The sequence below is a fragment of the Rhipicephalus microplus genome, chromosome 4 (assembly GCF_043290135.1).
Source record: "Rhipicephalus microplus isolate Deutch F79 chromosome 4, USDA_Rmic, whole genome shotgun sequence".
Taxonomy (NCBI): domain Eukaryota; kingdom Metazoa; phylum Arthropoda; class Arachnida; order Ixodida; family Ixodidae; genus Rhipicephalus; species Rhipicephalus microplus.
The window spans coordinates 62,992,719-63,016,789 of record NC_134703.1 but is presented as its reverse complement, the minus strand read 5'-3'; the positions used below and the strand labels follow the sequence as shown (position 1 = coordinate 63,016,789).

At 46.6% G+C, this 24,071-nt stretch overlaps 2 protein-coding genes across 3 annotated transcripts in view; one reads left to right on the top strand and one right to left on the bottom strand.

Annotated features, from left to right (window-relative positions):
• The first annotated feature begins 1,339 nt into the window (after nucleotides 1-1,339).
• LOC119172701 (trypsin-4-like) lies at nucleotides 1,340-13,185 on the top strand. 2 transcript variants are annotated; one of them, XM_075892882.1, is made up of 5 exons: nucleotides 1,340-1,695; nucleotides 3,816-3,990; nucleotides 4,812-5,205; nucleotides 8,545-8,711; nucleotides 13,024-13,185. In XM_075892882.1, the coding sequence occupies exons 1-5, from the start codon at nucleotides 1,686-1,688 to the stop codon at nucleotides 13,025-13,027; spliced, it is 750 nt and encodes a 249-aa protein (XP_075748997.1). In that variant the 5' UTR covers nucleotides 1,340-1,685; the 3' UTR covers nucleotides 13,028-13,185. The 2 variants fall into 2 exon arrangements, with proteins under 2 accessions (XP_075748997.1, XP_075748998.1); XM_075892883.1 differs by lacking the exon at nucleotides 8,545-8,711.
• A 473-nt stretch (nucleotides 13,186-13,658) lies between these two features.
• Nucleotides 13,659-24,071, bottom strand: part of LOC119172699 (transmembrane protease serine 9) — a 114,206-nt gene continuing 103,793 nt past the window's right edge. Inside the window, exons 19-23 of the mRNA XM_075893084.1 lie at nucleotides 23,558-23,826; nucleotides 22,064-22,277; nucleotides 17,565-17,641; nucleotides 15,905-16,450; nucleotides 13,659-14,070 (exon numbers count right to left, since the gene is read on the bottom strand). Coding sequence (XP_075749199.1) covers nucleotides 13,912-14,070; nucleotides 15,905-16,450; nucleotides 17,565-17,641; nucleotides 22,064-22,277; nucleotides 23,558-23,826 — 1,265 coding nt within the window. The 3' untranslated portion in view covers nucleotides 13,659-13,911. The remainder of the gene's footprint in view (nucleotides 14,071-15,904; nucleotides 16,451-17,564; nucleotides 17,642-22,063; nucleotides 22,278-23,557; nucleotides 23,827-24,071) is intronic.

Below are 24,071 nucleotides of genomic sequence, written 5' to 3'. Positions count from 1 at the left end.
CTGGCAGTCGTCGGGTTCACAGCAAGCATAATCTTCCGCGTGTTCACACAGGCATCCTCAATTTTGTTTGGTGCAGCCTACTCAATGTAAGAGAGAGCTTGTCTATTTACAGCTCGAAGGCTGGTGGTGGAGTCCTCGGGTATGAACAAGGTTGTGTGCGGCCAGTGTTCTTCTCTTGTCTCAGAAGTCAACGTCTCCGCTGGTGAAGACGGCTTGACGTTTCTTCGTTTAGCCTTCCTGCTTCTCCTGGTCTCGAAGCGCTGGTGCTCAGAGTGGTGCTTCATTTTAGTGACGAGCTTTCAAATGTTGATGTATGGCTGGTCAGTGCCGCACAAAGCTCTGTCTCCAAAGCCATTAGGCAGTGACCATTCAGTGGTTCTGAGCCTGCTAGGCATGTAAATTTACTGAGGAGCTCGCCATGGCAGACTTTCCGACATCGTGGCCCTGGGGCAGAGAGCAGCGTTTCCCGAAACAAAAAACGAAAAATAAAAATAAAACGGCTAGAAGCAGAAAACAGAAGTGTTCTATGAAAGTTGTGAACTGTTACGGACCATTGTCGTTTCGTTCTGGGACAGAAGCGGAACGCATCTTTTATCAGTGGAACAAAACCAGAGAGAGAGCGAGTGAGAGAGACAATACTTTATTGAATTACCCGGTGGACGACTATCCTAACCCCGCGAGGGGAAGGTCATCGTAATGCGGCCACACATCAACCAGAACGAAACAAATTTCGTTCCGGCAGCCTGTTGCTATTTCGCCCTATCACGGCCTATGTATGGAAACGCATCCATGTGAGTTTCGATCCGGCGTGGCAATCCATTGCCTATAGTTTCCGATAAACAATGAAACTTCCAGTGACTCCCTTTTTGTTTGATCGTTTTTGCAGAGGTCGTTTAGACAACTAGCTCTAACTTTTTTTGCCACATATATACTAAGTATATCTATGAACCCGAAAGTGATCATGTACGTGCTGCTAACACGTATTGTTGCAACGGGTCATAAAGGTATAAGGCTTTATTTTTTCATAAAAAATAAGAAATTGTGATTTTTTTTCGCTGACACGCTGGTATGTTTGTGTTGGCAAAAAAAGAGTTCTATGTTGTCACAGAAGCGCATGCAGGTGAATAAATGTAAATAACTGAGTACAAGAACACCAGAAATGTACCTGAAAGTACCCCTTAATAGCTCAGAAACTCCTAAAACGTTGCAGGTATTACCACAAGCAGGGGTCTAAGGGAAAACGGTGGTTGTAATCAGTGTGAGAAACCCTGCTTCCCCTTTTTCAACGAGTTCCTAAGTTCCACAGCGACTTCTCCAAATGTATGTGAAGTGTTTTGGCCTGTTGGTGGCTAAAAGTGCCGTAAGTACCCTCTAGAGGGCACGTAACGAAACATACTATTTATATATACTATACTCAATGCGGTAGCTGGGAACCAACAATGCACGGTCACGCTATTTATACCGGAGGCTGTTTCGTGGTGTGAGTTTCCGTATGATCGAGTGCTGCACGATGCATGCGTCATCGTTGGTTCTCTTCAATCACTACACATGACAGCCATCCTCGGCACCACCACTAACGCTAGCGACGAATCGATCTTCTCTGTTATTGCAGATCTGAGCCACTTCAGTTGCTATCACAGCTGCTACTGCTGGCTCTGGCTTCGACTTCGAGGGGGAGCCCCTTGATGGAAATAGGTAGGACAGCTGCGCCATTTTCTTCTTCATTACGCACCACGGCTACCGCGGAGTGGTGGGGATGATGAACTCACGTGAGCAGAGCGTCAAAAGGAAAAAAAACTATATAGCCTAATAGTTAATGTTTTCTTGTTTTAATGATGATGATTAATATTATTATCAATATTTTTTTCACAGTGAAGCTGTATATGGCTAGGCTTTGTCAAATTGCTTCCGTGGACAGAACACGCAGAGAGCAATAATTTGCGGCAAATCGATTAACTAGATTAATTCAGAGTATTTTATTTTGAGAAAAAAAACGTGGCTGATCCCTTTCTTTAAAAATTGGTATAACACGAAAGTGAAACGCGTCTTCACAGGGATAGTTGAGCGCTTACTATGTGCTGTTTCGCCACAAAGGCGAAATAACGAATGCTACAGCAGCAATGCAATGTCACGCTAAATACGACAAGCTGCTCGAAACTTGCAGCACGCACCTCAAGCACACTAACGCATGAAATGAACACACTCTGGACGAGCACGGATAAACAACTGTCGCAGCTTGACGCTTAAAACACGCTGCTCAAACAAAAAAAAGACGCACAAAACAAACTCAAGTGTACACAAGGACGATAGAGTGTGATCAACTGTCACAATTCTTACTTCTTCGTGTTTGAGCAACGCGCTCTTTTTGTAAACGCGGCCGCGGCAGCGAGCGAAACGACCTTTCCGCTTTCTTTAACCACTGTAACTTCAAAGCAGACTTGCGGTGGACGCACAAGAGGAACGAAGCGCCCGAATCTCGAGATGAGCGCGTGCGCGAGTGAGCGACCACGCCCGAGAACATCCGTACGGACTTTTACCACTCTATGTGGAGGCGCGCACGCACCGCAATGCGTGGGGTGGCGCGAAGCTTCTCCACCTTCAGAGCGCCGTGTGACTCTCGCGCCATCTCGCTACTGATGACAAAAACGTGCAGAAGTTGCTGAGTTCTGAGGAACTCCAACCATATATGCTGAGTGTACGGGAGCCCGAGGCTTCAGAGGAAGCGGAGCCCCCACCCTGTGAGGCCCGCCCGAGATATCATTAAGAGCTTAACTTAGGTCCCCGTCCATTGAAAACGGGTTGTGACCATCCTGTTTGGCAGTTATTTCAAAAGGGGCCATTTGTGCCCTCTTATTTTCATTTCAGTTTTCTAACATTGAGAAAATAGACCTGTCACAAGTGAAACATTCCGTTAAAAATGTCCCTCAAAAGAAGTTTTGTGGGCAGAATACGCTAAGTTGGCAAACAGCTGAAGCGACCTCTGAGGCTGTGACAAGCTAGTCTTCAACCATGTAGCGAGTGGTGTTCAGAACATGAAAGTGCAGCTGAGAACACTAAGTGATCCCGACACAGAAAAAAAAAAAACAAGCTTCAGCGGAAAAATTCCCAACTCCGGCTTCCCAAGAGACCTACAGTGTTAAACAATATTTTCTACCATCTGAGAATTATTATTGACCTTCGTGAATTGAATTCATGGGCTTAACTAAAGCCTACTGTGCCAGCATTAGCTTTCATGTCTGATGCGTGGTTTAACTAGGTAAGTAAAGCATGTCAATGAAAAAGATTAGGCATATTGCACGCATTGTAGGAGTCGATGCTGTGTGGTGCAGTCAGCGAGTAGCAGCCCATATATCTGTCTAGAGTCAGTGCATGAGATATGTACGCCATCTGGCAGTAATGTCGGGAAACAGAAGCTTGTGTAGAACGCAGAGCCACTGGTAGGTGGCAGCACCGTATCGTCCTAGCTTGAAGCATAGGAAACAACCGCTTTTTTGTGCATGACGTCTCATTGTCAACGCAGTGTAAGATCACTAGGGTCTTTAGAATTACGTATTCATGCATTTTCTATAAAGAAACACATCGTCTCACATTTACGTATGCATGTTGCGCCTCAAATATGCGTAATATTTGTTTTTTTTTTGATCGACAATGTTCCCAAGTACGAAAGCAACCATCAGATCAAAATGGCTGGGTACTGAGAAATCGCTCAAACTTGCCGAGCGAATGAATCGTTCTGAGTGACAGACAAACAGACAGACCAAGTATCCAGAGAAAGGCTGTTATCTTTAAACAAACGTGACATTCTGCTGTGGCAGGTAGTGACGATTGCGGCATGTGGTCGCGGCGAGGAGGCCGAGTGGTGGGTGGTGTGGCCGCCGATCCGGCGCCCTGGATGGTGCAGCTGCTGCGCGGCCGCAAGCACATCTGCGCCGGTGCGCTCGTCTCTCCGCGGCACGTGCTCACTGCTGCCCATTGCGTCCAGCAGCACAGGTGCGTACCGGCTTGAGCTAACTATTGCTATAAGTACCCCGTCCACGAAAAAGCAAGCAGGTGTACCCTTACAATACTTAATAGTGCTGTACATGCATGGCAGTGCCTAATATAGGCGAAAAGTAAAGACATTTCTTACGTGATGTGCAACATAGAGAGCGCACTCGAGTGCTGCCGCCTTATGCTACGCTGTTTACTTAGAGATGCATATGCACTATCAGCCTTATCGGTGCAATCTCGTGTTTGGAAAGCCAGTGTGACGCCCGTCATCGTATCGCTAGTCTTTGCTTCTAGCCGATGTCATTAAAGGTTGCAGCGTTTTTGCTTGGGTCAAGACGTCCCCAATGGAGAGGGAAGTAGGTCCATATTTCTGTATGCCTGCGGCAGAAACGGCTGCTTGTTTGACTGATAAACTTAAAGGCCCCAAAGCAACACAGGTGCAATATATATAGAATAGAGTGCAGGGGAGATCTCCGAATAACTTTTCGTTGGCTACGAGATTATTTAACGTATGCTCAAAGCCGGATACTGTAAGATACAATACTTCTGCACTCTACTCCCATGTGCATGCACGTGGCTGTAGCTGTCGTGCTTGTAAGCCGTGGCATTGTGACCAGCGACCGAACGTCATAGCCGATGCGGCTCTGTGGCTGCTATTACGTTTTGTTCCCGAGCATGATATCACGCGTAGCTAGCGTGCTGAGGTGGCAGCGGAATGTGAAGGTAGCTAGAAAGTCTACCGAAGCCAATCGCATTGCTCAAAAATATGTGTTAGCCTCGGTATGCTCATGACCAAAATCGTGACTGGGCGAAGCACGCAGGCCCGACCTGCGGCTTCGGCTGGCAGAAGGTGCCGAGCACGCTCCTCAGCATGTGCTCGTGCACGAGGGTTTCGACGCGTCCGAGCTGCGCCACGACCTGGCACTTCTGGTGCTCGAGCGACCGGCTGCTATTGCCCGTGCCGAAATGGTGTGCTTGCCAGAAGTCAACGCAGAGGGCCACGAGGACAGCACGGCCCTGGTCTCTGGTTGGGGTTCCACGGGGCCTCGGGATCAGACAGAGCAACGGGAGACAGTGGCAGAGGACAGTCCAGAACACCGCGAAGCGATGGTGCGGACGCTGAAGCGCGACCAGTGCGAAGAGGCCTACTTGGGCCTGCTGGACATCACTGAGGAGAAGCTGTGCGCCGCAGGGGATGGCGTGGATACCTGCCAGGTAAGTGTGATGCTTGATGCATGGTATTACATCGACACAGCGGTTCCTTCACTGCTGGCGCTGTTTGAATGTACGCTAGGTCAAGGGCACAACTGTTTCATGCATGATACCAGAGACGTGTACTAAAGATGCAGTGACGTAGCCAAGGGTAGCAGGTTGAAACACCCCAAAATTTCCCACTTGTGTTGTGCATGTGCATATATGCATGCGCACATGCAAACTAGCGTTGAAAGAAGTTGGCAGGTACCTCAAATGGTCGATTCTCTCTGGTTAACCTTCGCGGAATCCGGAAATTCACCTAACTCAGAAGCAAGGGGCAGAATGTCATACCGTGAACTAATTCGTAAAGAAATAAGAAATCAGCGCGATTTCGTCCGCACTGTGACTTGATGGCAATGATAATAATCTGGCAGTCTTTGCACGAGATCCAGAGGCTTTCTAGCAAAACGATGGTTGTAAATGCTCATGAATTTTTTCTGGGCTCACTCAATTGCGTCACTGCCAGGTTTAGCAAATAATAATAATGAAGCGAAGAGGAACGAATGCTATAGTGGGTCATCTCCTGTGACATGGCAGGTCTGTTTATACAGCGCATTGCTCGAGGGCGCTGCTCGTTCGCTTGCAAGATCCGTTTATTGGAGTCGTTTTTCAAGCTAAACGCACACACGGACATGCACAAAGTATAGTTGAACTGTTCCCCCCACTAGAAAGAAATTCTGGTTACGTTACTGTGAATATCTATTTCAATCAGCGTTGTTCGGCTTGCTGAATCACGGGTGTATATATATATATATATATATATATATATATATATATATATATATATATATATATATATATATATATATATATATATATATATATATATATATATATATATATGCAGAACCGTGACATGCGCAATACATAGGAAACGTTCTGGTAGCGTCGTCACAAATAGATATTCAAGATAGACACACGAATGAAAGTTATTCTCACTCAAAAAAAAAAAAAAGACAGACGCGTCACTTATACAGCTCTTGCCTCTAATTGATATGTTTTATGCCTCAGCAATTTCCCTTGTCAATTGGTTCGTCTGTTTAAAAATGACGGTGGTCTCGTTAAGGATAGGACGACACCCACATGACCGGCAGTGATCCGGCAGACTCAGTTGCACAACCACTTGAAGTGAGAGCTCATGCTCTCTCAGACGAACATTAACATATCATGTGCACTTCGTTTGCCCTACGTACTCCCCACCACATGATAATGGAATGACATACACAACTTTAACACAGGCAACGTTCTTGTTCCTATGATTAACGGTGCACTTGCTTTTAGCCTGCTTGTCCTTCAGTACATTGTCAATCGCCACGAAGATCCTGTCTTTCACAGGAAAAAGAACATCGGCGTGACACCTAAAACCTACATTCTTAAGTCCGTGCATTATACGCAAGCAAACGCTGCACTTTTTTTCTTTTTTATCAGACTTAGTATTATCTCCTTTAATTTTTTATGTGTTTGACGTCACGAACGATACGTTCGCATACAGATCAAACTACGGCATCAGGGTAACCCGGGCCCATTAGGCGATTTGCCTGATCACAAAAAGCGGAGTCGACCATTTGTACGCACGATTTCTTCAGAGACGCATTTAGGATAGTCTTCGCAGTGGTTCTCTTGACGACTTTAGAATGACCGGATTTCGAATTTAGGATGGGCTTAACAGACCTAGGGTCATATCTCCAACACAAACGTACGATTATTCCCAGAGGTTAGTATAAGGTCTAGAAACTCTAGTTAGTTAGTTTACGGAACTTCGTAAGTAGAGGCTATAAGTGCATACTATGCTGCCTGAATAACGTGAGAATTCTTTCCTTGTGTCCACGTTTTTAGTGTTGCGCTGTAAACCAAGTTCACGATGAATCCCAGCTAACTGGCTGAATTTGCCATCTTACTGCTAGGTAGTTCGCTAAATCATAAACACAAGAAGGTGCGGGCGACAGCAGCTTTTGCCTTGTCGCTGCGTAGCGAAAGTAAGCTGTAGCTATACGGTTGACTGAACACAAGTGCTGACAAAGCACGCCGTTGTTTCGCAGTTAGGCTGTTCTTCACGGGTGATACGGAATGACAGCTGAAATAGGCCATGACAGCGGTAGCTTGCTGTGTGTGTGGTTTTCTGCGGCGGTGTGCACGAGTACAGCGGTAACTAACAGCTGGACCGTGTCATAATTATTCGATCTTTGGCACATGACTCAAACGCATTTTACAGCGTGTCGCTATAGTGTTGTGTCAGCCGCCGTGGTTGTGCTGTTGCGCAGTAGTACGCACAGACTCATCTATCACACGTTATGCTTCTTGACTATAGCGACGGTCAAGCATAATTTTTACGAGTGTGCTGGTGGCGTATATATATATAAACTTCCTGAGCGTCTAGGTCAGCTGAACTTTGATAACTGGGAAGTACCATGCAGATGCACAAACGTACCGGAGGTCAACATAGCTATTCAGCATGTCTCTATACCACGGCATGCCATCTCACATTGGCCGTAATGCAGCAGTTCATATCGTTGAACACGTTCCCGGATCTAGAATGAGGCATGCATTCTGAGATGCTCTTTTTGTAGTGGTGCGCAGAATGTAGGTCAGTCCGAGAAAAGAGCTATCACATAGAATTACTCTTTGGAAATGCCAGCAACAGTTAGTCTCTCACTCACGAAAGCACCTCGGAGTATAACTGCGGGAGGAAATAAGTTATATCCGGGTGAAGCTATGTGTTGTGCACGGTTTTCTTGTGCATTTCTGTACAACGTTTCTTTCCTTGTATTCGCTACATAATATCGCGCTTGCTGTACAATGTCATTGCGGCCCCGCCGCGGTGGTCTAGTGGCTGAGGTACTCGGCTGCTGACCCGCAGGTCGCGGGCTCGAATACCGGCTGCGGCGGCTGCATTTCCGATGGAGGTGGAAATATTGTAGGCCCATGTGCTCAGATTTGGGTGCACGTTAAAGAACCCCAGGTGGTCGAAATTTCCGGAGCCCTCCACCATACGGCATCTCTCACAATCATATGGTGGTTTTGGGACGTTAAAGCCCCACATATCAATCAATCAATCAATCAATCAATCAATCAATCAATCAATCAATCAATCAATCAATCAATCAATCAATCAATCAATCAATCAATCAATCAATCAATCAATCAATCAATCAATGTCATTGCGAAACTGACGCATACATCCAGGACAATGCGCTTCTCTTGTATATATGTTTCCCCTGCTCAATATATGGCGCTGCTATTATACGCAATAATTGGAATGACCAACTGGCACCCATGATCGCGTTGGGCGCTGTTTCGCAGGGCGATTCCGGAGGTCCGCTGGTCGTGAGCGATCCGCTAAGCGACCGCTTCTCGCTGGTCGGCGTCACTTCATTCGGCGTGCGCTGCGGTGACTCCCGCTTCCCGGGCGTGTACACTCGGGTGGCTGCATACCTACCCTGGATTCGCGGAAAGATGGTCGAACACCCGTGAGTAAATAAATCGTATAAAGGTGGGGAGAGCAGAGCAAAGAAATGGTGTGGGTACTATACTAAATTAAATAATGTCTCTCATTGAATTGGTTGACATAATGCTTGACTTGTTAAAAGAATGGTAGCGCAATACCAACACAAAGACAGACAAGAACATGGGACTGGCACCTTTTCGCCATCGGTCCTTGTGTTGGTTTTGCGCAACGGTTTTACTTGAGCAGTCACGAACCAACTAACTCTGGAAAGTTGTTTTGATCATATTTGAATGAACGTAGACAGAGAGAAAAAGAATGAATTGAGAGAATGGCAGGAAGGGTAACCAGGATTGTAGCACACGATTTGCTACCCTGCGCTTAGGAGAGGAGGAAGAAAGATGAGAAGGAAACCGAAGAGAGAAGTGAACGTGCGAAAAAAAAACAAAAACAAAAGCGGGTTAGGATAGACGTGATTTCCGAGATGGTATATATGCAAGTGTGAAGACGTCATTTTTCGATGGATTGATTGGTATTATTATCTTAATGCATCAGCCGATCTTATCGGTACAAAAAATTTCTTACATTAGAAAGATAGAGAGAAAGCGCGAGAAAACAAAAACCCGCCCCGTTGTCAGCTGACCAGAAGGTCTCGGGATCGAATTACGACCGCTGCGGCCGCATTTCGATAGCGACAAAAATTCTGCAGATCCGTGTTCTAGTATTTAGGTGCACGTTAAGCAGCCCCAGGTGATCCGAAGTTCCAGAGCTTCTCACTATGCCATCTGTTATGATCATATCATGATACTGGGACTTAAAACCGCTATATTATATAAGGCCATACTGGAATGAAAGGAATGCTGAAGTCAAGGAGGTTTACCGATGACTTGCCCGGATTGCTACGCGAATGCTTTGATAGTTCGAAAACGGAAATACTGATAGAAGATAATGAAAAAATTCAAATAAAAATCGCAAAAAGAATAGTGCTGAGAGGGTGCACGGATTGTATATGACTATAGCTCAATAAAACTTGTTTTTGGGCTAGTTGGTTATTCGTCATATTGTAAGGTATTTAGGGCAACCTCGACTTTCGCAAACACTCACACAATCACTCGCACAACCACCCGAGTAACACACACACCGAGAGCTGTAAGCTGTGTGTGTTACTCGGGTGATTGTGTGAGTGTTTGCGAAAGTCGAGGTTGTGTTAAATACCTTACAATATGATGTATATGACTAGTTAATTGAAGATAAGACACTCTTTCGGAGGGCTGTAAAACTTATAATTAGAGCTGCACGGCCGCGGACGTTGGTCTGCTTCTCAGCGTTGTCTCTATACACTCGCCGTAGGCAAGACATGTGAGGCACCATTGAGCAGAAATTTCCATTTAAATGGGAACGTGCTGTCTCGTGGTGTGTATATGCCGTTTCTCAACCTCGCATATGTGACTGGTTTTTCGGGGATTTTTCCTGGGTGACCTCGACGTCCGCTTCTTGCCGGCACAGGGCTTACCCTGTGCACGTAATAGACTGCTCTGCGAGCCGCACATCGCAGGAATATTGCGAGCAGAATCTCGCAGTGTCTTTGCCTTTGCAGTTTTAACGTTGTTTTTTCTAAACCCGGTCGCTCTCGCGACGGTGGAAGCTGATTTTCACATGTTAAGAAAAGCAACTTGAAAGCGAACACCCTTCTTTTTGCTCTTCAGCCCGTTATGGTGGTTGGCGACTGAGCTTTCATTTTCTGCACTGACGCAAATGAGGAGGATGATGATTACGATGATGACGTACGTACTGGCTCACGTACGCCTCAGAGGACTGGCTAAAAATGAGAAATTTTAGAATAAGGAGTTTAATTAAGTTAATAGGATTAATTTACGAACTTCAAATCGGGGGCGCGCTAATTCAATTAAATATTTTCGACACTGGGCGTCCCTGTGCAAGTGATCTAATGAGGAACCTCATAATGATAGAACATTTGATGTAGTTATTCGCGACTAAATGCTCATTTGAGAGCATATTTTTCTGGGCCAAAAGAAAGCAGATGCATGATAAAAAATAGTGTTTGATTCATTAATCTTTATTACAAAACAAACACACAGAAAAAAGAAACCATACCAGTTTTGAGCCACAGCTCGATTTTTAAACATAAGTTTTCATTTTAGTTTAGAGCAGGTATTTAACAAGAGGGCTCGACATTCTTTTAGTCGAGTAAATAATGTGCTGTCAGAGTCTTGACCTATTGTTCGCTTTCTAGATCAATATGTGATTATGAGCTCTAACATCGGAATAACCAAGTCACTGATTCATCACCCCCACCGCCACCATCTCGATAATAATAATCATCACCATGCGGCGCTCAGAGTTTCTCAACATCTTTGCATTTAGGTAAATCTGCATAGATTTACTTTGCACATCAGGCTGCCTGGGAACATGGCAAACCTTTCCTTTCGTGGATTCTAATAAACAATGTTTCTAGAGTGAGCGTTTCGTCGCGTTACTTAACGCTTACAGAATCGCAAATGTTCATGGTGTACAAAGACATAAGCCTGGGTGACGATAACGGCTGGGACTCGGTTTCAAGACGTCACCCCGAAACTGCATCATAGTCGCTTATGCTCTTACGCGGGCAATATGCGCGTTCATGACGCTTTGATGATGTAGAATCGGTGACCTTTATGTCTGAGAAAGGTCGACGTGCTTTTCAAAGAAGTTAAATAAAAAAAGATGCACGGAAAAGTCGAAATGAGAAAGTTTGTAGGAGGCGGTCTCGTTTACGGTAATCTGTCGACCGTTTTGTCGCGGTTGTTCCAACGATAAAAAGCGTTTAAAGAAACACTAAAATTCAAATAACAATTCACGTCAGAGTAAAACCTAAATGTCTTACAACATCTAAAACGGTAATATTATCAACAACAGTGCCCTACTTACCGAGTAATTAAGGTCAATGCACAAGAACACATGCGCCGCAGAAGGACATTCTCAAAATGATCCCGACGACATCAGACGGACCACCTGCAATTAATCACTAGTAATCGATCTAACTGCACTAAATGAAGAACCTTCCGTGCATCAAGCAACGCAATAAAATGCTGCATGTTCGTTTCTGTTTTACTCATAAAAAAAAGAACCGCCGGACGTTACTATGGGTACATATATATGGCTTGAGAGTGCGCAAATGATACCACAACGTAAGAAGGATATAGAATAATAAAAACCATAGTGTACATCAGTGGCCTATGCTTGCGAGTTTTATGTGTTTAATCGAAGTGTGTGCAGGGGGGGGGGGGTTGTCGCTGAGTAATTCTGCCCTTGCAATTAAAAAATATTTACACTTGCGCAGTCTTGAATGACTATATTTTCTGCAAAGACAGGGCTCTGCCAAGGGCTGGCCTTCTTTACTGAAGTAAAATAGACGCAGGTATTTTAGGGGCGAAGCTTCTCACGGTGTGGGTCTGTCCATCCTTCATCGTTGTCGTATGTAGCCACCGGGATGCGAGATGGGAGACGGCCGTACTTGGAGAGTTCACTAGATGGACGCACGGACGGACGCATGGACGGACGAACAGGCAGACTAGCAGACGGAGGGACGCATGGATGGAAGCGCGGAGCGGGTATGTGCCACAGGGGATGCGAGATGGCGGTACTTGGAGTGTTCGCTAGGGGGACGCTCGTACGGACGGATGGACAGACAGACTTAAAGACGGACGGACAGATAGAAGGACGCGCTGACGTACGGACGGATGTACGCACGGATGGTCACGCGGACGGACGGAAGCACGGACGGGCTGATGGACGCTTCACCCCACTCATCATCATTCACTCCGTGGACATGCGGTAACGTTTTAAAAATAAAAGTTGGACCGAGAATTGACAGATTTGGCACGGGCTCATTATTTTGAGAAACGGCGTGTCGAAAAGAAATTGAGCTTGAATACGAGTGCTCTGTCTTTTCGTCTCTTTTCGTCCCGTTGTTGTTCGTAAAGATTGTTTCCTTTGTATTCGTGGAGAAAGGGAGCGTATAGACGAATATATTTCTCATTGAAAAAATGTGCTAATGTGTAATATTGACTTCATATAGACGATACCATGACGTCACTTGTGTTCTCCGCACACCGAAGACCTCTGCGAGACACGTCGATATATCAACTAGATACGTTTGTAGGGTGTGTGTTGTGGTGCATTTTGGCGTACGTCTTGTTTTTTGTTGTTGTTTACGATGCTTGTACATTGTGCTTGTCTTTTCGTTTACCTTACCAGTCTGTGAGATTGCACCGTTTATGTGTGTGTCCTCGCTAAAGACCTGCATTATTCGTTAAAATAAGTTCTTTCTTTTTCAGATAGCCCACGAAATGCACCGTCGATGATACGTCCGTTTACCACGAACACTTACGCAACCTTTGTTTGACAAGGGCCTTTGTCAGGCTGTTCGCCTTTAGCCCTTTGCCCCTGCAGTGAGCTCTGTATCCGGCTTACTGTAAATAAAAATACTACTACTACTACTACTACTACTACTACTACTACCTGTTTAGGGCCATCTCTTTGCGAAGCCTGTCGCGCCGATTGTATCAAAGTGGATTGTTGTAATGTAGAAAGTACATGGATATTGATGCGTTACTATCGTCGACAGCGATGTTTGTATAGTTAACGAATACTGTCAAACATGCTATCCACTAACACCAACATGTTCTTTTACGAACCTGTGCCATTTAGTGTCCCGCAATAGCGACCCCTACGTAAGTTATGTGCATAACACTTATTGTTTTCAGGTTTTAGAGCAGATATCGTACACATTACTTGTCCGCGATTTAGCACGCAAACACGCCTAAAAAGTGGCTTTTGGATTGACCTGCTCCACGTAACTTTCTTAGCGTAGGTACAAGTAACGATGAAAGCTCCTTCAGAATGGCGTTATCACGTTCACCGGTGTCTGAGTGCATATACGACGTTCGACAAATGACCCATAAAATAGCCATGAAGTTAATCAAAAGAGTTGATATAAACCAAATTTAATCAATATTTACATTGCATTTTTGCATGTCCGCCGACGCGGATAACTTCAACAAACTAGCTATAAAAGAGGGGGAGGTTAACCAGTGCTGAGCATGGTTGGTCACCCTGCACTGGGAGAGGGGGAGAAATGCGTTAGGGAGTGGAGAATACACTCAAGGCAGGGACGAGTGGCGACGCAACGGGTTTATTTACAGGGGGCACCCACGGCGGGGCGTTCAGACGAGCCTTTGCTGGATCCAGTCGAGGTACTTGGCTACTCTCGTGTACACGCCCGGATATCCGGGTTCCGCACAGCGGCGCCCGAACGATGTGATGCCGATGATGGTGAACCGCTGTTGCTCGTCCAGCAGCATTAGCGGTCCTCCAGAGTCGCCCTGCATAGAAATAGTGCCCCCATGTATACAAATTAGCATGCACAACTGTCTTTAGTGCGTGTGCCTAGCTGCAATACATCGTGTGCCCTGACAAGGCGGCGTGATATGTTCTGACTGTCTCTGTGACTAGCCAACAGACCTTTCACGCACGTAGAGAGCATCTAAAAAGAGAGCGCGAAATTATTAATCTTAGAAGCAAAGCAGCTCTTTGACTAGCCTGTGTAACGCTGTCCTATACGTCCGCACCAATCCCCTTGCCTTAGGTGTTGGAGCGGTGCCAAGTAGGTCAAGTCGCAGTTGCGCGCTGACGTCACTCTCTCTCACCCTCAGCAGCTGCCGGCCCCTCCGAGTGCTCGCAACACACTTTTCTATCGCTTCACCCTTTCCACTACGCGCAACGCTCGACTCTTTCGGCTTGTTTATCTGCGATAAAATTTACACGAAACCCAACGCGCCTCCCGGGTTTTCGCGTTTAAAACAAACGTTTACTAGAGTAAATGCTACATCGATTTCCGCCTCAAACTGTTCTTCCAGCACCCGCGTCGACGCCTGTTTCAACCGGGTCAACGCCGTGCGCACCACTGGTGCTTCGCATCCCATCAGGGTTCCCTTCGGGGAGATAGTACATAATTATTTCAGCCAAAGTTGGGGCAAGATAGGAAGTAGAACTATACAAGGCATGGTTAAATACGAAATAAAATTCACATTTATATTCTCTTCCTTTTCTGATATTAAAGGGTGGTGTTCGCAATGAATCACTATCGAGAAGCCCACATTTTTTAAGCTAGTAAACGCTATCTCAATCTTTTGATAGGGGAGCCCTCTTTTTGTGAGAGATTTGTGACACGTCCTTTTAACACTCTTTCGACTACACCCGCAAACAAAGAATGCGTTGCGTAGCTGAAGATGCCTAACAGGTCCGCAGTCGTCACCCTTTTATTTTGTCCCGAATGGTGGAAATATATCTCGAAAAAAAAAACACGTTTCGTGGAAATTAAGGTGTCCGCCTCAGTGATGGCTTCGTTGGTTGTGAGCGAAAAATTGAGAATGATGCAAATAAAATAAGTAGTAAGAAATGTTCAGTTCCGAGTGAGGAATCGAACCTTTCTGCGTGCATGACGAGCAAGTGACGAGCAAGTGCCTTACGAGGACTTAAGGCTCTTGTAAGGCAACACGAATGCCTTCGCTGATTCGCAATAGGACGGGTGCTGCTGAATTTTTGTGCGGCATTGTGATTAATATTTCGCGAAACGGTTTACCCGAAGCCCGATTTACAGCAGTCTCTTTAGCTGAGTCAACCCGGTGGGGGGCATAGTTACTTGGTCTCTGCAAACGTGACGATCCTCAAGCACATGATTACCAGCAAGAGCCAAAGGACCTTTTGAAATGTAGTTGTTGCGGAATGCTCATTGGAAAGGCGTATTTACGTCGTCCAGCAATCAATGCGTTAGATGCCTCATAAAACGCGAAAATCGAACGTCGGCATCTCGCGTTGGCGGCGAGTACGAGTAAAGCAAATTAAAATCACCGCATGGCGTCATCGTGACGTCACGAATCGCGGTAACTTGTGACGTCATTACGCGGTCACTATGACGTCACAACCCGTGATGTCATCGTCGTTTGGTCAAGGATAGCCGGTCACGGAGGCAGTGCTAAATTACATTACGGGCGGAGGTGGGCGGGATGAGGAAGGTAAGTACATCAAACGATAAGAAACAAGATGGATTTTGCCTTCGATTCGTCCTAGGCGAATGCATGAGGAACACTGTGAACTCTTGGCGTTTACAAGAGTCCTTGCTGAGCGTGTATGGTATACGAAGAAGTATGTACGTACCCTGCAGGCGTCCTTGTCTCCCTTCAGGCTGCCCGCGCAGAGGTAGTGGTCGGTGAAGGTGATGCTGGTGCGCTTGAAGGACTCCTTGCAGGTGTCCAGGCTCTGAATTGGTATGCGCGTGTCCTGCAACGTGGCGCTCGACGGTCCGCCGTAGTAGAGCTCACCCCAGCCGGCGATGTTGGCACTGCGGCTCTCGTACGCGTCGTCGCGTAGGGTTCCGTACGGCAGACATATGAGCGCGATGTCCTTGTTCAGGGGCACGGGCCGCCGCAGCGTGAGCACGGCCACGTCGTTCAGGTAGGTGCGCGGGTTGAACTCCGCGTGTCTGTCTATGCGCACCACCGGCTCGTCCACGGGGCTGGCGCCGTCGTCGCTGCTCAGGTAGTCGTGCTCGCCCAGCCGCGCGACGAAGGCGTCCGGAGTGAGCGACCGGTTCCCGCTGAAGGTGCAGTGCGCGGCCGTGAGCACGTGCCGGGGTGTGACGAGTGCACCGCCGCACAGCGGAGAGCGGACGCCGTTGCCGTGCACGTCGATGAACAGCAGGGTCTGCGAGCGAGCGGGTTAGACTATTTACCTACCTTGACAGTTATGAATGGACAGCTATGCTTCCTGGTACTGTGCTAGAATTGGGCCTCTATTAAGCTTCATTACATGTCGATATAATTCGCAAACTGAGCGGCATATACACATGCGCAGTGGTGGCATGTAGCAACTCGCGTGCAGTAGCAAATAAAGGTTTGGGAACCACGAGCACTGCGGAGAACTTGAGTTTTGTCCTACGTTCACGATCAGTTATCTGAGGCATGAAATGTGACCCTGAATTGTGAGCAGTGTAGTGTGCCCATCAGTTTTGATTGATTGATATGTGGGGTTTAACGTCCCAAAACCACTCTATGATTATGAGAGACTCTATGATTATGAGAGACGTAGTGGAGGGCTCCGGAAATTTAGACCACCTGGGGTTCTTTAACGTGCACCCAAATCTGAGTACACGGGCCTACAACATTTCCGCCTCCATCGGAAATGCGCCCATCAGTTTTACTTGTTAATTTAGATTGAGACGGCACGCTCCACTGTTGACCTGCAGGTCACGGGATCGAATCCCTGCCGCGGCGGCCACACTTCCGATGGTGGTGAGAATGCTTGAGGCCCGTGTGCTTAGATTCAGGTGCGCGCTAAGAATCCCCCAGGTGGTCGAAATTTCCGGTGCCCTCCATCATGGCGTCCCTCATAATCGTACCATGGTTTTGGGACGTTAAAACTTAACAGTTATTACATGGCGACGACAGAGTATCTCATTTTTCCTCTTTGTTTTTGCTGTTGCTGAAAGTATGGCACACTAATGAATTCCTCTCAATAGCTTTTTTGTTGTTGTTAAATCAAGCACCCAAGTTACTGCAGAAAAATAAAATGGTTCAAGTACACATCTCAGCGGTCACAGCTCACTAAAAGAAAACGTTTTGTGGATGGCATTCGTGCAAAAGCTGAACGAATTTAACATCTTTGGCTGTATTGATAACGGCATGCGGTTGACCTTGATTCAATGTCATTGCGACTGATACATCGCTAGTACTCTTGAACAGAACCGTAAATCTACTCGCCACAGCGAGTCTGTTTTGAGAAATCGACAGGCACAGTTTCTGAGGTCAGGAGCACTTACAATCCAGGGCCAGGCTCCGAGGTTGGACTCCCTGCCTCCGACGATTCGGACCAACGCACTGCTAGCTACGCCACAATCTGCAAAAAAAAAAAAAAACATAATTCGCTCAATCACTGACACGAGACGAGTGATCGTAGGGCTCTCACGCTGTTCCTCGGGGCCTGCGCATGCCTCAGGGCGCATGCCCATGGTGTACCTATGGTGTACCCACTGTGCCCATGGTGTTGTACCCCAGTGTGCCGTGCTCAGCCCGCCCCTTTTCAACTTTACCCTGATTCACATAACAAGGACACTGCCTCGGGGAGTACACATCACGATTCACGCCGATGACACCTGTATCTGGAGCGCTTCACGTTCACGTTACATCACCAAACAGCAACTTCAAAAAGCTTTACAGAACCTCTTCACGCTAGAAACAGTTATCAACGGTTACGACCGAGACAACGTAATGTTGATTAACACGCTCGTGTGGGTACTTTTATGTTGTGGTTGACTATTTGTTTTTCTAGTTCTAATTTAGCTTAAACTCATTGCAGTCTTCTAGATGACAATCACTTATACACTCTCCGTTGGATGACCGTGCTTCGGCAATACCGTCATTGTGCGTGTGTGTGCGGGCGTGGACAACAACGGATTAGGTGAAGGGGGAATCCAGTGGGCCTACTATCTGTTCTTATTGTTCTCTAGCCATGGTAATGTGTTTTAAGGCCGATTTAAGGTACTTGCTATTTTGATATCACCAATAATTGGACTAAACAGTCCTAGGTACTACATTCAATCTTCGATAAAACGAACCCGGATATAAAAAATTATTGGTTATAACGAAGTAATCGTAGAATAGCTCTGTCGTAGATACAGTGCTACAAATATATGTTTAAAACGAATTTCAGGATACAAAGAAGTATTTTAATGGCTGGTGGGACTGTTATAATGAGGTTTGAGAGTACCTTTAAAGTCGTAACTCCTGCAAAGCAACACACAAAATAAAAAAAAAGTCAATCGCCGCCTCATGCTTTTCTCTTATGACTACTCGATGACGCAAGCCATCTTGCGTTTCTGCTCAGTCGATTGTATTGGTAATCTGAGGTTTTGCGCATTCTGTGGTGTCGGAAGCGATGAAGGCTTCGTACACTTCGCGTGTCGTGCACGACTGCTGATCCGAAGGTCGCGAGATCGAATCCCGGTCACGGTGGCCGCATTTTCGGTGGGGCGCGTGAAAATACTTGAGGTGTCTACGCTTCAATTAGGACGGACGTTAAAGAGCTCGACGGGGTCAGAATTTCCGGACCTCTCCGCAATGGCATCCCTCGTATCGTAATTTGGGGACGTTCAATCTCAACAATTAATATTATCTGGTGGACTTGCTCGCCCCAACATCGTGAAGGTGCAAAAGAACAGATTTTCAATGTGGAGTGGTGGGAGACAACGCTGCTTATTTCCAACGTATGGACATACGGGCGGACAGAGGTACAGACAGACCTGATTGCCAATGAGTGCATCGTGCAGCACATGCTTTCCAAATGCGCACTCATCTGTATCCTTATGTAACCTATCACGATCCAAGGGACATGCATAGACTTAGTGTTTGCAAACTTCCTACTGCAGCCAGTACAAGAACCTCTCTCGCTTCATTTCACGGCCTATAAAACCTTAATAATGAAGGGACATCGCAATCCAGCCGCCATTACAACGAAGAAATAAAACAAACAAACGAAGAAACGAAACAACAAATGAACAAGAACAAATTAAAAGTTGATTTGAATAATGTACGCACAGTCTTACGTCTTTATGAATGGCGTTATGGGCTAACTTTTCACGGGAGAGCTACGGTTTACCTATGGTACCTCCCTCTTGAGCTTCGCCCGCATATAATCATTCATTCCGTAGATATGGTGCGATTTTGTTTGTAGCAACAACCCGAAAATATTCCAAATTTGTGTCTACTTTAACAATCCTGTCGCAAAGCTGGGCGCAGATTGTTTCTTGTGTGCGTCGAAATGAGTTCTAATGTATCTCTTCTGCGGTTATGGCAAGCAAATAACTATTGCGGTTCGTCGCTTCGTTATGTAAGAGCGAAACCAGAGGGGGCGGGTCACCATTAAGCAACGAAAATATCCTGCAATGGCGGTGGCTATGTTTTGTGTATGCAACTCGTTCATGCTTGTTGTGTCACTGTGGAGCCGATAAACAGCAAGATACAATCATTGTATGAATTAAACCGTTAGCGTAATGAGTATGTCCTCACTTAATCTCAGTGTACGGCATGTAGCTGTAGCAGATAACATTGGTGGAGACACTCCGATGTTGAACGGGTCGTTTGACGTGGCGCGTTCCAGGACCAGCATCAAAAACATTGTTTTTCTTTCTCGAAATGAATAAAATTAGCAAACAGTTGAGCGCAGATTCGTCACCAATGATTTTACTTTTATTTTGAAATGAGATATGACTGACTGCAGAATAAATAAATATTTAATTGCGTGCTAACTACAACTACTTCAACACAACTCATTACTTAATTTTTCTCTTGAAGTATTGAGTTCTTCAGAATTATGGTATGTGAATGTGAAACATTGGTAGATAGACCATCATAATTCGCGCCTGGAGGGGATATACGAGCACCCCTTTTCGAAGTTTGTCGCACGTTTGATAGTTCAATCCCGGCAGCGCTGCACCTGTTGGCACAAACACGCGATAACAACATGCACGCAAGATGTGTAGCCACGAAGCCATTGCGTATAGGCATCGAGCGGTCGTGTTTCTACGACATTCCAAGGACGAAAACTTTCCGGCGTGGCTCGTGCACGGAGGAGACGATCGCTAATGCGTCATTTCTCTCCCCGCGCGTTCGTTTCTTATTTGCTCGCACGAGGAAGTTGTCCAGTGAGTTGGCGACATGCATGAAAAACAAAGCGCCATCCTGTTCAAGCCTTTATGGATCTCTGGATTAAAAGCGACGTAACATTGACTTCTGGAAGAAAGAAAAAAAAGAAGTGGAACATGCAAATACGTGGTCGCAGAAACCAGGGCCACGGGTGAAATTTTTCTCGCGTAGGGAGGGTGGTGGTCTGTTTTAACTTCAAGTGAGGGCCGAACACGCAGATGTCGTCGTAGCCCCGCCGCGGTGGTCTAGTGGCTAAGGTACTCGGCTGCTGACCCGCAGGGCGCGGGTTCGAATCCCGGCTGCGGCGGCTGCATTTCCGATGGAGGCGGAAATGTTGTAGGCCCGTGTGCTCAGATTTGGGTGCACGTTAAAGAACCCCAGGTGGTCTAAATTTCCGGAGCCCTCCACTACGGCGTCTCTCATAATCATATAGTGGTTTTGGGACGTTAAACCCCACATATCAATCAATCAAATCAGATGTCGTCGTATGTCATTTCGTGCTTTATATTTTAAGGCGAACAAAAATTTCGGAGGAGGGGGGGCTGGCCTGGTGTGACAACCCTTAGACACGCCACTGGCAGGTCACCGCATACAAATAGCGGGTTTCGTCCGATTAAACGATCATCCGCTGCATTCAAACAGTGGATGTAATGAAATATAAAATGGCCACCACCTTATATTAAAAGTTCGTTGACATAGAAATTATGGGCTGGGAGATTGTTTCCTGCAGCAGTTACTACAGACAGATGTTTGCCAGGATAGTGTGGCGTCATGGTCATGCAAAGCTGTGTCCTCATTTTCGTGTTTTCAGTATTGATTTATTGTTCAAAATTTGCTTATTTCCGTTAATCGACAATGAGAACGATTCAGAACTTATGATAAAAATAAAATAAAACAAAAAAATGAGACGTATCATGAGCGTATATTCCAAGCCCTTTTTGCTGGCTGTCATTGCCAGGCTGGCGGTTACACTACTTCAGTAATGACGCTTATTTATTTTTGTATTTTTTGCCTTTTCCTTAGTCTATATACATGACGAAAAGAGGACCCTCAACTGTTTGTATCATAAAGCAACTTAGTACGCTGGTTGCTAAGGTGAGTTAAAAAACACGAACAACGACATTTGCGGGACACAAAAACTGCCGAAAACAACGTCACAAGGTGCCTCATGCTACTGTAGCTACTGAAGCAATCTGGTGTTTCAGAACACGCTTTTCTTTTTTATTGAAAAAAAAAAGAAAACACTCGCAAATGATTACGTCGCTGCAGGCGTGTTTTATGCCAGCAGCTAAGCTAAAAGCTTTTGCTAAGCTCAAGGCCACCAGATAGCGCTACATGTGCTTCCATGAAACGATTCAATGGATGGTGGGCCATAACGCGCGCTCATTGACGGGCGATACACGTGCATAGACATTGTTGATGTGTGTGACGGCTTCAGTGTGAGTACATTTGTTTTATATTCTTAATCATCGGCTGATGCCGGCCCGCTACAAAGGGTGAGGCCATAAGTCGAATCCAATCCGCACGTCTAGCTTGGCTCAGTGTTTCGGTATTTCGTAAAGGGTCTCGCGTTACGCGGACATGCTAAACTGTCCAGTACCCAGGCTAGAGTACGCACCCTTGGTGCCCCAAAGATCCTGCGGCCGTGGTCGCTCCGTGGCGGGCTGTCGTTGGCCGGTGTAGGGTAGACGACCTCCGCCCCCTCCTGGCCGTCTGATTCCTCCTCCTGGCCGGCCACCTCCTCCTCCTGGCCGGCCACCTCCACCCCCTCCAGGAAAGAAGGGTGGCCTACTGGGTTGAAGCGGCCGAGGCAGTCCCGGGAATGTCGGTATCTGCATGCCGTACAAACGTCGCAGTCAGATGCGCGCTGTCTCTTCAAACGGACGGGGATGCAACAAATTAGTTCATACCGACACCATACCTTCTGAGAACTTCAGTTTTGTTAATTTCCCCGTCATAGATTTATGAATAGACTAAAAATATATATCAAAAGTATAACCTTTAAATTTCCCGCCGAAGTCTCTGAAGGTGACCTCACTGATTTCAATGATCGTTTCCTTTTTCGTGTTTTGGTTACATTGACTTACTTGAAGTTTCTTAAAACTTGGCATGTTATGTGCCTGGCTTCATCAAAGAACAATTTATTTAATTTTGTACCGATTGCTAAGTACGTAGGACCTAGCAGACGCTGATAATAATAATGACACCGCAGTGAACGGTGCGAGAACTTCAGGATGTCTTCATGGCCCGCATTTTCTTTTGCTCGTTTTTTCGCTTACGAAGCGTCTCCACGCAGGAAGCGTGGTGTTCTTGCTATTCTGAAGTAGTAACTTACTGATACGAGAAAAATCGCTTTTTTATTTGGTGCCACTTTAAGGAAAGCCATGAAATACAGTACACGGGCTGCATAAACATGCTTGTTTTTCATGTAGTGCCCTGATTATCAGACATTGCAGAAGAACGAAGCTACATAACTCAAACAACTGCATCACGATCAGATCACGTGTAGTGAATACAAACTATGTCTGCCTGTTTTAAGCAGCTATAACGCTTGATGTATGTATTGAAACTGGCCTTTACTGACAACGTAAGAATGAGAAGCACTAAATGACTACACAGGGCGAATTCATTAAAAGTTTGACTTGGGCATTTAAAAGACCGCTGCTCTTTGACGTCGGTTGCCCCGTTGAGCGGCATCACCGTAGTCGTCGTCAGCGATAGAGTGAACGAGGATGAAATTGAAACGACACGAGGGAGTTTTTCCACAATGGCAGCCAATGAGCCGCTGTGTATTAATGCATGCAATGCTTCGTTCCTGCCGACGCTTCTTGTGGCAGCGTAGCATGTGCCTCTGGCGCACGCACACAATAAAGTGTCTCGACCTGGGAGGCTTGGGAGAAGGCGCGCGTACTGTAAATATGGCGTGCGTATGTCTGTACTGTAAATACGGTGGTGAGTACTTGATGTAACTGCCTAAAATGCGTGCGTTTATGCCCCTTCAATGGTGGAATTCGGCCAAACATGGCGAGCCAGTGAGTAAATGATTCAGTGAATAAACGAACAACGGCCCGAGATAGGAGACATCGCGTGCGTTTCCCGTGGAAATGTATACCTGCTGCGGGAAAAAGTTGCCGAATCCGTTTCCGAATCCGTTTCCTCCGAAGCCACCACCGAAGCCTCCGCCGAAGCCTCCGCCACCGCCGTTCTGGGGGCAACAGACGAGCGACTGCCGCCGGACGAAGCCGCACAGCGACCTGCGCGCCAGGAACTCATCGTCGAACAGGAAGCGACACTCCTGGTACGGTATGCAGAGGCCTGTCACGCCCAATGGCGACTGGCAGTAGCCGCCGGGAGACGTCAGCTCGTTGGGCGGGAACACCACTGCGAGGATAAGACCACGCATGTGCAAGGCGCACAGTCCCAGAAGGCAACAGTGCTGTTGCAAAATAGAGTGGTAGATACTGGGCTTACACAACGATAGAGACAATAAGGAAGTTCTGTACTTGATGATAAGTAAGGGACGCTCTAGCGTCAGGGACGGCGCCAAGGGGGAGAGACAGGAGGCGCTGCACGAGAACGTCCTACGAGAACACTGGCGCAGCCCCGGTAGCGAGGAGGGTAAAAAG